Source organism: Electrona antarctica, assembly GCF_951216825.1.
Source record: "Electrona antarctica genome assembly, chromosome: 2".
Taxonomy (NCBI): Eukaryota; Metazoa; Chordata; class Actinopteri; order Myctophiformes; family Myctophidae; genus Electrona; species Electrona antarctica.
Window position 1 is genome coordinate 12560020 of NC_136807.1, and position 16549 is coordinate 12576568.

Below are 16549 nucleotides of genomic sequence, written 5' to 3' on the forward strand. Positions count from 1 at the left end.
AATGTTTTTTCACTTTGGTTGATTTCCCCAGTTGAATCTCAGCAAAAAACCTCATCTCTAAACGGTTTATACTTTTACAAGAATTTCTGTTCAGCAAAGAGTTTGTGAAATAAAAAATAATAAAAAGTTACACATATCAGCACTGATGTATGTAATATTTACATTTTATTTGTATTTGCATATTTGTACCAATAAATTGACAGCAAACTGTTAAAGGCAACGGGACCCCTCATGTTTTGTAAATGTGGTGTATGTGCATGTAATGAATATTCATTAGCAAAATAGTTACCCCATGCTCTTTGGAATACATTACTACAGTCTATAACAGCCACATATTATGTATGTATGTATTATTATACATATTACTGTATATTTACCCATAGGCATGACGTCGAAATTTAAAAAATGTCTTCTAAATCCTGACAGTTTTGTGAAAAACCTATGTTTCTATATCAGTGGTGCTCAATATTTCATGTCACGGACCCCAAAAATTATCTGTATTTGGCCGCCGACCCTGAAAACTGAAAATATGTTGTTCCAGGGAGCCCTCCAGAAGCAAAGATTTGAGTTAAAAACGTTCGCTCTGAAAGAATATATATTCAAAGTGGGACATTTTCGCGATTTAAAAAAAATAGCAGATCTACAAGCTCGTAGCGCGGCACTCGGTGCCGCGCTATGAGCTTGTAGATCTGCTATTTTTCAATAGATACAGTATAACATAATGCTTAGAACACCAAAGGGGCTTCCTGCCCAGAACGGGTTAACAGATTCAAGCTGAAAACCATAACTTTCATGTCCCACCCATGGATTTGAACAGCCCTCTGTGCACGTTTGGAAATAATTGTTATAGCACTAGGAAAGTACGTTGTTTCTATTTGACTTTCATACAATACCTCAGCTACCGTAACCTGACCACATGAGCTAAATATAATGCGTTGCTGTTTGAGAGAAAACTCTTTTTTTTAAGGTCTTTGATTTTTTTTATTTTTTTTTGCATAAATCAGTGCTATTGAACACTGTGTGTTGTTTCAAAAAAATATTGAACCACTATAAAGTAAAGGCCTATTCATAGTCTGGATTTTCGGTGGTGAGGTGACCACCGCTCCGGTGGTGAGCTGACCACCGGAGCTGAAATAACGTTGAGCGGTGGTGAGTAAAAACAGAGAGAAGGGCTGGAGCGGTGGTTTGCTCTTCACCGCGGCTCGTGACGTCATGTTGTAGTTCGGTGGTCACCCCACCACCGAAAATCCAGACTATGTATGAGCCTTAACTGTCTGCTAAAGCAACTAACTCCACCACCTCTCCCCCTCTCATGCAAGTAATTGATAATGTATGAAGTCACAACACCAATTTTGATGAGGCAGTATTGCTTAATTGTTTTCAAAATAGGCCTATAAGGTTTTAATTTCTTGAAAAATGAACATTTTGGAGTCTTCCCGACAGCAGAGATATCTTAATTAATAGACCACCTCCAACCACCAGTTATCGGATTAATCTACCATACAGATTTGTTAAAATTGTGTTTTATTCTCCAAAAGAAAGATTCAAAATGCTTCATGTTTGGGAGCTCATAAATACAGTAATGTCAGCTAACGAACCTACATTATTTATAGGACTACCAGCACTTGGGACTTTATTTTAACTTCTGTATTATGTTTTTAGCAATCTCATTAACTCTACAAGTGAAGTGGATATTCCATGTACAAAATATGTACTAAACCCGGTTATCTTCAGTTGCAAATTGATGCTTTTGTTATTGCTTCATATACATTAGTGTATTTTTTATCTAAATTCCTACATTGCTGAAAGTAATTTAAGGTAACTATGTGCATGCCATGTACTAAAGTACCATTGAGGTATTTTTTTTACTTTGTGTTTTCCATACTTGTACTCCACTACATCCGAGAGGTAATATTGTACTTTTACTCCACTACAATTATTTGAAAACGTTAGTTACTTTGTAGATTTTCATTATTTACTAAACGTGCATAACCATTTGAGCCCTATATGCCGATCTACAAGCTCACAACGTATCGCAACACGTACGTTTGTAGATCTGTTCTTTTCAAAATATTTTATATATTTCTTCCATCACTGTTCCAGAAACTGTTGAGAGCGTGAACTCGACTAGACAAAGATGTGAAGACTGACAGATTACTTGAACAACAGTCCTGGTATTTTATATAAAAAAAACATAAGGCAAGGTTACAACACCGATACAGGCAAATGTAAGAGGTCAGATTATTGTTTTAACATAACATTAAGACTCAACAGTAGGCCAAATGTAAGAGGTCAGATTATTGTTTTAACATAACATTAAGACTCAACAGTAGGCCAATTGTAATAGTTTTAGTCTTGATCACTTTTCTCTTCCTATAGGAGAACAGTGTGAAAAGTAATTAAGACGGAAAACATGAGAAAGTTGTAGCAATAGTTGTGGCAATATGGAAAACACTGATCGAACACTATACACTTCATAATTCAAGTGCTCAAATAAAACAGGCAAATAAGCCTATCTCACAGAATTTCCCCGCCCCCCTAAATACGCCCTTTTTCGGGGTTAGTGGTGATAGCGTGACGTCACTCCATAGACACTACATGTTAACCGAGGTAATTTAAGAAGTCTACAACTTTTGTTTTCTCAAGGTAAGGTTTGTTCTATCTGTTCGACCTGATTTACCATCTTGTTTGCTTCATAATAATATTGGTCTGTCACATTTTTACATTTTTACACTATTTACCGGAAGTGGGCGTGGAAAGCGGGCTGTGAGATAGGCCTATTATGTGTACACAGTAAAATCCTCAGCGTTAGTGTACACATGTAACCAAATGGGTCCATTTGGTTACATTGTGTACACTGTTAAATTAACAGATTTACAGTGTAACAGATTCATGCTTTTCCTTATAGTTATGGCGATGCAACACAACCTACAGTACTGAAGACTACATGAACACTATGCACATTTACACTCAGTCATTGGGGAAGCACATGTGAAATGAAATGATTACTATATTTACCCAGGGTATCTGGGCTAAGCTCAAGAACTTGTTTCCAGCCAGGCCCTGCTCATAGAACATTTCATCGTAGTGGTTCAATGCCTTGTTCAAGGGCACTTCAGCGGTGGTCATTTTAACGTGTCGGACCGCTGATTCGAACTGGCGACCTTCCGGTATCAAGACCGCTCCGCAATCCGTTCGGCCACCGCTGCCACATGTAGTAGGTTCATCCCTGGCACTTCCAGCTGTGGTTCTATATATTATGGTCTCTGGTCTAAACAATAAGGAAATACGGAAACAAATCAGGAAGGCTTCAAATTGAAAACTCTTACTAGAAAGAAGATCTTAACCATTTTAGACCTGAGGCCGATTCTAAAAAATGGCTTCTAAATCCTAACAGTTTTCTCAATAGGACCCCTGAATTATTATTATGTATTTGGCCGCCGACCCCCCATCTGAAAATATGTTGTTCCAGGAACCCCCCCAGAAGCAAAGATTTTAGTTAAAAACTTTCACTCTGAAAGAATATACAGTATATTCAATGATTTGAGGCACATTTTCACGATTTTTCAAAAATAGCAGATCTACAAGCTCGTAGCGCGGCACTCGGTGCCGCGCTAAGAGCTTGTAGATCTGCTATTTTTCAATAGCTAAAGTATAACATAATCCTTAACAGGGCCGGATTTAGCCAGCCCCACTCAGGTGGGCAGACAGAATTGTAAGAACTCCGCCGGCGCGGGTGGGGTGCCAAACCCACATTGGGTGGGCAGGACGCACTGCCCCCCCCCCTAGAACCGGCCCTGATCCTTAAAACACCAAGGGGTTCCCACCCAGAATGGGTCAAACATCTTGCATTAGACTTGGTGTCAAATGCCCTTATCATATCACCGATACGATTGGCTAAGCATTTTCTAAGAGTGTAGAATAATGCTGCCTCTGGTGGGTGATTGTTAGGTAACTTGGATTTCCTTTTAGCTGCCTAATGATGATCTTCTGATTATTAAAAAAGAATAAATAAATAAAGTGTTTTACTCTGTCAGTCTGGTTGTCTGACCTGCTGCTTTCAGTGCTCACTTAGCGGTCTCAACATTGACATTGATTTCGTTAGAACCTGCTCGATTATCCTTGACCAGGTACTCAGGCTTTGGAACACCGCCATGCCGGGCATCTCCGGCTAGCGAACGTCCTGTGACATTAAATTACTTCTAAAAAAACATCTGCCTTTTGATGGTGCTCATGTATTCCTCCTTGGCCTCTCTCAACACTTATCACCATGTTTCTACTTTCTTCATTTCCATTTGAGTCCTTTGTTTGTTTTGAGCTCATTCTTGCATCTTCCCCTTGATCCGCTGTATTTTCTTTTACAGTAAATCACATACTCTCAAAACAACGGCATACAAATAAAGTTGAATATTATCATTTGTCAAACGGAGAGAGGCCTACGTTTTAACTGGTCCTTATACTAGAAGACATCTTTAAATTAAGGCTAAACATAAAGGTTCAGTGATGTGATCTTGCTCCTTGAGACTCTCTTTTTGCTGCTCATGCTACAGTACTGTACGTCCACACGTGGGCAGTAGAGTGTTAGTGGAAAAGGGAAGCTCCTTTTGGTCTCTGAGGAAAGGACATGAGAATAGGTAATGTCGGTGGCATGTTCTTGCAGCAGGTGTCAGTTCTCAGCCACTTCCACGGCTGTCATCGGCACGCGGCGAAAAAAGAAACTCGATCCCCTGAACAGTTGGCCCTGTGGTGGTGGATACAGAGAGTCAACATGTTAACAAGGCATGTAACGATACACTCAACTCACGATGGATGGATGGATGGATGGATTTTATTTTGTCATTGAACACAGTTTACACACATGTACAACGAAATTGATCTGTTGGCATCACTCCAATGCAGATACGATACGTATCACGATATGAGGTTCACGATACGGTTTTTCACGATATTTTAAACACAAAACTATTTTCCAGATTTTTTTTTAATGATTTATCTATCTATATTTTTTTATTTAACTACATTGCAAAAGTAGTCAAAGTGAAGTGGTCAAACTATCAATAGATATAAACACGTTCAGAAACATTTCATAATGCAATTTAATTTCTGTAAGTAGAACAACGGTAATTCCTAAACATCATCATTATGCTAATTGTTTAGGAAACGGGAAGCGTTAGTGTGTGTGTGGGGGATTCTTTCACAAATCAGATTAATCCATGTTAACATGACAAGACAGAAGACATGGGACAGAACGCACGCGCGCACGCGCGCACGCACGCACGCACACAAACACAGATAACCTTTTGGCTGAGGTGATTCCAGCAATGCAGCCAGGACTTGAATATGGGAGAGTTGGGAGGAAGACCAGCAGCCAAACTGTGGACACACATTTCATAGACAAAAAAAGAAGTAATTGTCATTGAAATGTACTCTCCCAATATGTCATTCACAATCCTTTCTCCAAAACTCAGACAGCCCCTTATTTTACAGTATCCTACAGCAGTGGTTCCCAAAGTGGGGTTGAGGGAGTACCAGGGGGTCCCCAGCTAAATGATAGTTAGGAACCAAATGGACCCTTATATGGTACTGCAACTCAGAGAATGTACAAATGGAACCAAATGTACATTCTCAGAGTTAAATTAACAGTGTATATTTTACAATATACATTGGGGTCCCAGAGATAGAAATGCCATTGGGGATCGTAGCCTAATTCAGGTCAAACATAAATTAAAACACTAAATAGTAAATATGGTTGAATATACTGTAATAATTAGTGAAAAATAAATAAAAATAAAGCACAATGTCAATTACTTACCCACAATTGTTGACCGCCATAAGGTCTGCTACTAGCATAAACGGATATGTCAATACACTCACTCCAATCTAGAGAAGAATAAAAACTCAACTCAGATGTGTGCCTAATCCAACATGTGGAAAACGTGTCCGACTACAATTTCAACATCAATCTTACCCCCATTACAAATCTAGTGTAGCTTCGCACTGCTGGGGCTTGGCTGAACTGAAACATGAATGCATCGGACACATTAACAAAAGACACATTAACCATAACCAAGGATTTGAACTAGGATGATCCTAAAAATCTGGACGGTTGCCATAGAATATTGGCTTGCCCCATAATGACAAGATTAACAACACAATATTAAGTAATGTTTAAGTCAAAACACACTGCATTGTTTATTTTATTTGTTAAGTTGCCCAAGTCGAACAAGTAGTTCATCTGCCAATAATAGTACGGTGAAATACGGCTTAGAGCAAAGCATACTCATTTGTAAATATGCTCATACAGTTTAGAACAACTTATTTTCCTAAACAAGTTAAATGGATCAAATCACTCTTCGGTTTCAGGTCAGTTATTAGCCCAAAATACACATGAAACATGTTGTGAGTGAGCTTGTAGATTTGTTATTTTGTCCATGGGACAACATCATACAAAGGGTATCTGGAGAACTCGCCAGTTTACCAACTCGCCGCAATTTAGTGCATTTTAGTTTTACTTCACCTTCATTTAAATTACATTGAATTGAGAGAGAGAGGGGATAGTTGTTTAGAGTTAACACTAGAGAGAGTAGGAATGCTAAAAGTATAAACACCAAAGTACCAAAACAATGTAATTCATTAGTAAACAATAACCTGAAATGGTAGGCCTACTTATCACTGGTATTCACATACTCACCTTTTTATCAGCATCTAGCTGACCATTAATTGCACAAAATAATTTGATCACTTTGGAAATTAACTATACTAAACTATACTAAACTGTGAGTTTGACATACTACACTGATGAAGACAGCATGTTAGCATAACGATGAAGACATTGATGAAGAACTTTCGCCGTGGCGACTTGGTAAACTGGCGAGTTCTCCGGTATCCATACAAAGTATCAATCGGGCTTAAGAAACAGTGGTTCTAGACTTACGTTGTCGTCTACGGCGTAGGAGTTGATGAAGTGAGCAAGGAGATTACAACCCCACAAGAAGATGACCTCTCCCAGGACATGGGGTACAACACCCCTGCAAACACACACACACATCCATTACAACCCCACAAGAAGATGACCTCTCCCAGGACATGGGGTACAACGCCCCTGCAAACACACACACACATCCATTACAACCCCACAAGAAGATGACCTCTCCCAGGACATGGGGTACAACGCCCCTGCAAACACACACACACATCCATTACAACCCCACAAGAAGATGACCTCTCCCAAACACACACACATCCACATCACAGAGTCCAGCATAGTTACACATATCTCACTATGGTCGTATTTAATTAGAGCACCCATCTACGGAATCGTGAAATTATAAAATGAATTACTCACACAAAGAATCCCGCAACACCTTCCTCTTCAAAGATCTTGGAAATACAGCTGAACAACCCACTGCAGTGTACAGAGTGAATACGTGAAAGAATGATCAAACAAATTATAATAATATGCATATATCAATCAAACTTTATTCATGTATCTTGTTCGTTCTGCAAGGACAAATAATGCTAGTAGATACAGTAGGTAACATGTACAGTGGGTTCAAGGTTGTACTTTACTGTTACATCTTGTGTACAGGTACATAAGAGTAAAACATATTTACTAGCATTTTATGTAAACATAGCACTGTATAGTATACTGTATAATATGCATAGTTTCATTATATACTGTATATTTTCCACTGTTACGCTCTTAGCTTAACTACTTCGTATGTATTTGATGTATTGCCATGCTTTTTTATTCTTTGTTCTTGCTTAATGTATGTCGCTCTGGATTAAGAGCGTCTGCTAAATGCCTAAATTGTAAATTGTAATCGACATCAAACAGCAAAGACAGCAATTAAAGGGATAGAATAAAGAGTGCCAGAAAGAGCAAACAATGAGTAAAAACCAAAAGAGTAACATATGTGCATGTTTTCCCTGTGGTAGCAAACTGTAACTTTATGGTGACATGGTGAGATGAGTTGGATAATATGACTGGACAGAGACCTATCTATGCACTCTGCGTGTGCACTGCAGTGACACTAGTATAGACAGTGACACCTACTGGAGATGAACACATATTACACAATATTGTGCACTCAATGCACACGCTGTGCTGTGCTGTGCTGTGCTGTGCTGTGCTGTGCTGTGCTGTGCTGTGCTGTGCTGTGCTGTGCTGTGCTGTGCTGTACTGTACTGTACATATCCAGATATGGCATGCAGCACATGTAGACATGCTTAAAGTTCCTGTTCATACAATGCAACCAGCCCCCAGATTTAAAAAGATCAAAAAGGTTCTGTTTATTTTACACTAGTTCGGTTGAGACCGCGCCGACCGGTGTACTTAGCAGTTACAGTTACAAAAATGTAATCTCAGCTCATAATCCAGGCGTTGGTTACTGAGTCAAAACCTCTTCTGAATCAGGGCCCCAACTTGAAAATACCTCAAAACGTGTTCGCAGCCCACCCATCTGACCCCTTAACACGGCAGCCGTGCATTTAAAATACATAAATGAAAAAATGCATGCCTATATTTAATGATCAACCAATCGATGATGTTCTGGCTAGGAGGATCAATAGAACTAATGTAGTAGTTTTGCATTCTTTTATTTCGTTATATTATCATTTAGTTATCAAGTTATTATTTGGGGGCCCACTTACAATATCCCTGGCCCACATGTTAACCCATTTTGGGGCAGGAACCCCTTTTGGTGTTTTAAGCATTATGTTATGCTTTAGCTGTTGAAAAATAGCATATCTACAAGCTCATAGCGCGGCACTGAGTGCCACGCTATGAACTTGTAGGTCTGCTATTTTTGAAAAATCGTGAAAATGTGCCTGAAATCTTTGAATATATATTGTCACAGAGCGAGTTTTTAACTTGAATCTTTGCTACTGGGGGGGTCCCTGGAACAACATATTTTCAGATGGGGGCCGCGGCCAAATACAGATAATTCTGGGGGTCCTTGACATGAAATAGTTTGAGAACCGCTGATATTGAAACATAGGTTTTTCAGAAAACTGTCATGATTTAAAAGAATCTGGTCTCGGTCGAAATGGGTTAAGATAAGAATCAATGGAAGGAATAGAATACACCCGCACACTGTGTATCTGCTCGGTACATGAGTATTTTCTTTTTAATAATGCGTATGCCTGAAGAAGGTCCGGGCAAATACACAGTGTGCGGGTGTCTTCTATTCCGTTCATTGATGTCCACTGGCCTACGCACCTGTGCATACGCCTGATTCCTAGGTGTGTGAAAGGTTTTTTCCTACAGAAGATAAGAATCACCAACATGGGTCTTACCCGTACTTGGCCTCACTGCCTATGAACTGAGCCATGCAACGCACAGAGATAACTGAAACAGAAAGCAGAATGGGGTCAGAACAGAAGTCAGTTTGCATGTTGACCGTTAATGTTGGTCATATCCGCCTGGACGAAACAAGCCCATCGCTAATAATAAAAACCGAAAAACCGGGAACCCATTTTGGGGTTCTGTACAGTATTCAAAAATGTTAAAAATGTGATGCTGCTATATAAATATTTGAAGTTTTTCAGAAAAAAAGGATTTAGAGGCGTTTTTAGAATCGGCCTCAGACCTAAATGGGTTAAACAGACAACATCAAAGCTAGACTTAAACCTCTCTATCTCTTGTAGCAAAAACATAATGAATTGGACACTAGCCAACTAGTGCTGCACGATTCTTTATGAAATGAGATTAGATTGACATGGGCGTCTAGATCGCGATCTTTTTTCGATTAATTGTGCAGCACTGTTAATTTAACTCTGATAGTGTCAAAATGTACACTTGCTGAGGCCTCTAGCGGTCCATTTGTACACTATCCGAGTAATTAGATTAACACTCATGATTTTACTGTGTAGCATTGATGACAGAGTCCTCCCTATATACTAGGGTCAGATGTTAACTCTTATCCCTACTGCATCCAGCAACAGCAATGTATTTTGTCTATTGTGTAATTTGCAATGTAGATATTTACTTGTATTGGGGTAGAAAAAAGCAGGAGATTATCTAAAAGACAAGGAAACGGAGACAGTTTGAATACATACAGTAAAGAGTACAGTACCATGACATGGATGAGTGGCTATTCGGGACAGGCACTGGATCACCATCTCATATGAGGTCTGAAGAGACACAAAAGGGAAACCAAAGGAAAATAATAAAAGCATGTGCAATAAAAAATGTCTGGCATTTCTGCCACACTTTAAAGGGTTAGTTCAGATTTTTGGATTTAAAAGCTGTAGGAAATATTTTGCCATTAATATAGTGGTTGCAAACTATGGTATTAATTGATTCCCAGAGTCTCGTGGTGGGAGTTTTGGTCTGGTTTTGATGAATATTAAGTCCTTCCTGGTCATTTGGTGGGGGGTCTGGGGACCACGCATTAAAAATAAATGAATCCACAAAACTAGTGTCATTTGTATTGTTGACCTATTTCAACCAAGGGGCCAGTGAGGCGCTCCAACGTTGAAGCTCTGGGCCCTAGTGGTAAGAGGAAGGACTGCAGGCGGACCCGTGCACGGACACGTAGGACCATCACTCCCTACGTCACCCATACGTCACCCCGGACCTCAAATTTGAGGTCCGGAGGAGGTACTTCCGGCAGTCTTCCGGGTGCTTCAAAACGCCACTGAGCAACTTCATCGAAATGAATAGCTTGGGGGCGGGACTAGTGCTCCAGTTCGGTCTCTATCCTTTATATACTCTATGATTTCAACCATATAGAGCAACTTCCGTTCAACTTTGACCCCTCTGTCACATGGAACTATTTTTCGTTCAACTTTGACCCCTCTGTCACATGGAACTATTTGTTGTGTCCGGTATCAGTATGCCAGCAGCAGCACAAAACCATCAGTTACACACCCCATGAAGCCTTGAATTCATGGAGATTTTAGCTTTTTTTGTCGGAATTCCTAAGCCAATAATTTTATGACTGGCGGAGACTCAAGTCCTCTATTGACCGATGGCCCGGTCATTACATTATTGGCTCAGGAATGCGACAAATCTCCCCCAAACTCTCCATGATTTCAAGACTTCATAGGGCAGTCGTTCCCAAAGTGAGGTCCGGGGACCCCCAGGGGTCCTTGAGGGGGTTCCAGGGGGTCCCCAGCTGAATGATAGTTTGGAACCAAATGGACCCTTATGGGTCTGTAACTCTGAGAGTGTACAAATGGTTTGTACACTCTCAGAGTTAAATTAACATTGATTTTACAATATAATTCGGGGGTCCCAGAGATAGAAATGCCATTAAATGGGGGTCTGCAGACTAATATGCATGTCAAACTGGGGGTCCTTGAAATTAAACGGGTTGAGAATCACTGCTAGAGCGCTCTCTTATGGGGGTCCCTGGAATATCTCTTCAAATGGGGGTCCGTAGGCTAATGAGTGTCACATTTGGGGGTCCTTGATGTAAAAATGTTTGGGAACCACTGTCATAGGGTGTGTAATTAGTATTTATTTATTTTAGAGAGTGCTTCAGACGATGACGTCTCACCTCTTTGACCACTTTCTTGAGTGACGTCTTTAGGTCATCTCTGTTGGACACGTGTTCCACCTGCTCCAATGGCATGGCCTGCAGAATGACACACTTGTCACACTGTTAACAGGTTCCGTCCATCCGACGTGTCCACACGTCATAATAAGCAATCCAACCGACGGGTTGCAATGACGTACACGTCTTAGCTCATCTTCAATGATATAAAACAAGAGAAGAATATTCTGAATTTTTTCCTTTTTTTATTTTTGAGTGGGACTCCAAGGCCACCGTACGCTTCGCTCTTTGTTCCTGCGCGGTCCCGTTTACTTCCCGTTTACCGCTGCAGAAAGAATGCCTCGTCTCTCCTAATCCAGGGCGCTCTCCGTGGTTTTGATCTGATGGATATACTAAGCGCTTCATTTCTGACTTCTCATCCGCCTCTCGTTCAAAATATGAACGCTTTGGATTATTTAGCGATTGTTTCCGGGGGGGATTGGGGGTTTCAGAGTAAAAGCGACTATGTCTTCCCGGCACCCCAGAGCTCCTATTTTGAAGGAATCCCGGGGCTGATTGTGTTAGATACACATTTTAATGTGTTGATGTTTAGGGCTGTCATGATCATGAGATATTACGTTATGACTATTGTCATACAGTTGCAATTAACTATTTAATTGTGTTTTTGGCATTGGAAAATACAAATTAAAAATGTTGCATAATAAAATGCTGCATAACAAAAATGTTGCACAGCATGTCTTGTGACTATTATCCACCATTCCAAAAAAAAGTTTCAACTTGGAAACGATTATGACGATCATTAAAAACAATTACAATTATTTCAAATAATTGTAATTAGTCAATTATACGATAATTATAAGCCTGGTTGACTGAGGTCAGATCATTGGATTGCTACGGGCCGGTCTGGCTGTCATCAGAGATGGGTTACAACTGTTTTCTTTTTTTTATATAGTTTTTATCCCACGATTTTGCAACCCATTTTTTTCACCCAGTGTCAATTATCTAATGTAATCCTGGGCACTACACAGTACTTCCTCTGCCAACCTGGGGGGTGGGGGGGGGGGCAGCAGACAGACCTCATGCTTCCTTCTATGCATGAGGAGTCCAAGCTGCTTCTTCCCCGGCCGGAAGTACGTTATTCCGACCAGTTCCTTTCCCCAGGGGGAGGCCGTTTAGAGACCAGGATTACAACTCTGAGCCAGATCAGGAAATGCTGTGAAAGCAAACAGTAAAATCTAAAAAAAAATATATTTAGAAACTAATATAAAGGCCTAACCATATGGTGGAAAAATAAGAAACAAAGAAAATCCATCATTTGTGCATCATTGGACAAACCTACTGGAGAGACTATAAAAAACTGATTTACAACATTTACTACCTTTAGACAATTGTACATAATCTTAGTAAAACATTGTTTACCTTTTTAACTCTGCTTCTGACAATGGTGGAGATGGCACTGGAAAGGATACGTGGGGAGAGGCCACGAAAGAGTCCTCTCTTTCCATCCACTCTCACAATATGCTGTGCTGAGTGAGAACACACAATATGCTGTGCTGAGTGAGAACACACAATATGCTGTGCTGAGTGAGAACACACAATATGCTGTGCTGAGTGAGAACACACAATATGCTGTGCTGAGTGAGAACACACAATATGCTGTGCTGAGTGAGAACACACAATATGCTGTACTGAGTGAGAACACACAATATGCTGTGCTGAGTGAGAACACACAATATGCTGTGCTGAGTGAGAACACACAATATACTGTACTGTGCTGAGTGAGAACACACAATATACTGTACTGAGTGAGAACACACAATATATTATACTGTGCTGAGTGAGAACACACAATATACTGTACTGAGTGAGAACACACAATATATTATACTGTGCTGAGTGAGAACACACAATATGCTGTGCTGAGTGAGAACACACAATATATTATACTGTGCTGAGTGAGAACACACAATAAACTGTACTGAGTGAGAACACACAATATACTGTACTGAGTGAGAACACACAATATACTGTGCTGAGTGAGAACACACAATATGCTGTACTGAGTGAGAACACACAATATACTGTACTGAGTGAGAACACACAATATACTGTACTGAGTGAGAACACACAATATACTGTACTGAGTGAGAACACACAATATACTGTACTGAGTGAGAACACACAATATACTGTGCTGAGTGAGAACACACAATATACTGTACTGAGTGAGAACACACAATATACTGTGCTGAGTGAGAACACACAATATACTGTACTGAGTGAGAACACACAATATACTGTGCTGAGTGAGAACACACAATATATTATACTGTGCTGAGTGAGAACACACAATATGCTGTGCTGAGTGAGAACACACAATATATTATACTGTGCTGAGTGAGAACACACAATAAACTGTACTGAGTGAGAACACACAATATACTGTACTGAGTGAGAACACACAATATACTGTACTGAGTGAGAACACACAATATACTGTACTGAGTGAGAACACACAATATACTGTGCTGAGTGAGAACACACAATATGCTGTGCTGAGTGAGAACACACAATATGCTGTGCTGAGTGAGAACACACAATATGCTGTGCTGAGTGAGAACACAATATGCTGTACTGAGTGAGAAGTTGAGAACACACAACCAAGTGACAAGTCACCTCCTGTGCCTGTCATCTCCCCTTAACTGACATAATACATAATACATAAACCAGAGGTTCCCAAAGTGGGACCCCTAGGGGTCCTTGAGGAAGTTCCAGAGGGTCCCCAGCTAAATGATAGCTAGGAACTAAATGGACCCTTATGGGTCTGTCACTCAGAGAGTGTACTAATGGAACCAAATGGTCCATTTGGGGGGGGGGTCCTTGGCATCTTCAAAAGGGGGGGAGGGGGTCCACGGGCTAATGAGTGTCAATTTGGGGTTCGTTGACATGACAAAGTTTGGGAACCCCTGACTGACATAAACAATGCATGTCATGGCATGTCAACTCAAGATCCAATAACTCCAGTCCACTCACTCACCATAGGAGAAGAACCCAGGAAGGTACAGGACCCTCCTGCCAAACATGGTGGCACCCACAGTTGGAGGAAGAGGCTCATGTCCGACCTGGAACCAAAAAAAGCACATATGAATGAATCAATTAATGCCGGCTGCAGGGAGTCTTGGTTTGGCAGAATGTACAGTAGGCCTACAGTTTGTCTAATTGGTGCTGTTATTATTTGCATCAATTAATTATGATATGAGAGATTGTTATAAAATAGATTTAAAAAAAAAAACAATAGGTAAACTTTAGTGGTCACTGCAGGGTAACTGGTCAGTTAAGAAGTGATCGAACTGGTATTAATAAAAATACAAATTTAAATGGAATCAGGTAAATGTACAGTACAATGATACTTTTGCATATTAACCAAACCAATTTATCGTCTCCATGAAAACATTGTTCCATCCTGTATCATGTGTATAGCCCATAATACTGTTAAAAAAGGGTATATATATTATATACTATAGCCACATAGCTAACGTTACATTGGCGACAGGCAAACTACAGGTTCTGAGGTGTATGTATGGAAGTTCATTCAATCACAATAATGACATAATAACGGTTATTAATCTGTTGTTGTGTGACGTCTCATCATCATCATCATCATCTATGATTCTACCCAACCTGGATCAACAGTTTCACATAGAGGAGCGGGTGGGTGATCGCTGTCACCCCGGCTCCCAGCAGCACGATCGCGGTGTCCATATCCACGTGTGACGGCGGCGGTGGTGGTGGTGGTGCCACAACATCGTCCAGTTCGGACTCATGGGGGTCCAATAATAATAACCGACCCCCAGTTTCACCAGATAAGTTCTCCTCCGACGTGGCCATATTTTAATTACGGTATGTAAAAAGCCTGTATCTTTCTATCATCAACCGAAGAGCGGCGGCGCGCGGAGGAGGGGTGATGATGATGCGCAAAAACAAGAAGTCACGTGATCAACGAATCCAAAACACAACACACCACACAGGGGTCGAGCTCGTGATGCGTTCAAGTCGTGTGGGAATTCCCAGAGCCTTTAATACAAGCCAGTCCACAGCGGGTTGTAGATGGATGGATGGATGGATGGATGGATTCTCTTTATGATGAATTCCTGTTCTCTTGTGTCTATTTGTACGTCTCTAAATGTTTTGATGATTTGAACAAGGTGGACCATTGTAAACAAGTGTAATGCTTTATTGGGTCGTCCACTCACAGTTAAAACAGTCTTTGTATTGAGTTGTGCTTGAAATGTACTGTAATTCTGCAAACTGTTAATAAATATTTCAATCAATCAATCAATGGATGGATGGATGGATGGTAACGAAGTCCACACCCACAACACCAGAGGGAGTGCAACAAACCATGTGCAACCCAGATTCGGCACAAACAAGGGACTAAATTCTTTTCGCTCCTATATGCCACGAAAATGTGGAACGCCCTACCAACAGTCATTAAGACGAATCCCTTGACTCCTTCAAATCCGCTCTCAAAGGGCACCCCACGGACGGCTGCAATTCGAAACTGGCCCCCGTAAAATCTGAATGCAAGCTGGGTGCATTTATAGGAGGGGGTATCGTGTTCATTTGATATGTGATCAAATTAATATCCAAATAGGCTATTGAAAACAACTTAAACATTGTCTGGGCCTGGGGTAGGCTACAATCAAAAGTAGATGTTAATTTATTGGGGTATTTCAATTTTAAACACTTTTGGGGTAATTTTAACAAGATTGCTTTAGCTATCACCAAGATTGCTTTAGCTATCACCTGGCACCGGTTTGACTGGATTGTTGAATTCCTACAATGCCCATAATGCTTTGGTGCACTTGTGGTTGGGAGACACCCCATGTGGGCTGTCTTACTGAAACAACATGTAGTCCAGGAAGGAAGTGAGACCATGCAAAAAGAATACCTAAAAAAATGACTTATGGCCATTAGCTTAAGACGGTGAAGATAAACCAATAATCTATCATCAGTCTAACAGTAGAATATCCAAAGAAACAAATAAT

General features: G+C 40.5%; 2 protein-coding genes across 4 annotated transcripts in view; both read right to left on the bottom strand.

Annotated features, from left to right (window-relative positions):
• Nucleotides 1–16549, bottom strand: part of gmeb2 (glucocorticoid modulatory element binding protein 2) — a 263131-nt gene that overhangs the window by 149437 nt on the left and 97145 nt on the right. The gene's annotated exons all lie outside the window — the stretch shown is intronic.
• On the bottom strand, nt 3794–15465 carry LOC306939668 (mitochondrial carrier homolog 1-like). 3 transcript variants are annotated; one of them, XM_079524318.1, is made up of 12 exons: nt 15183–15465; nt 14539–14623; nt 12921–13027; nt 11505–11582; nt 10077–10134; nt 9298–9349; nt 7346–7405; nt 6935–7028; nt 5969–6016; nt 5813–5880; nt 5298–5373; nt 3794–4741 (listed from the first exon to the last, which is right to left on the bottom strand). In XM_079524318.1, exons 1-12 carry the CDS (start codon nt 15387–15389, stop codon nt 4667–4669), a joined length of 1008 nt encoding a protein of 335 aa, XP_079380444.1. In that variant the 5' UTR covers nt 15390–15465; the 3' UTR covers nt 3794–4666. The 3 variants fall into 3 exon arrangements, with proteins under 3 accessions (XP_079380444.1, XP_079380443.1, XP_079380445.1); XM_079524317.1 differs by having other exon boundaries at nt 11505–11597; XM_079524319.1 differs by lacking the exon at nt 11505–11582.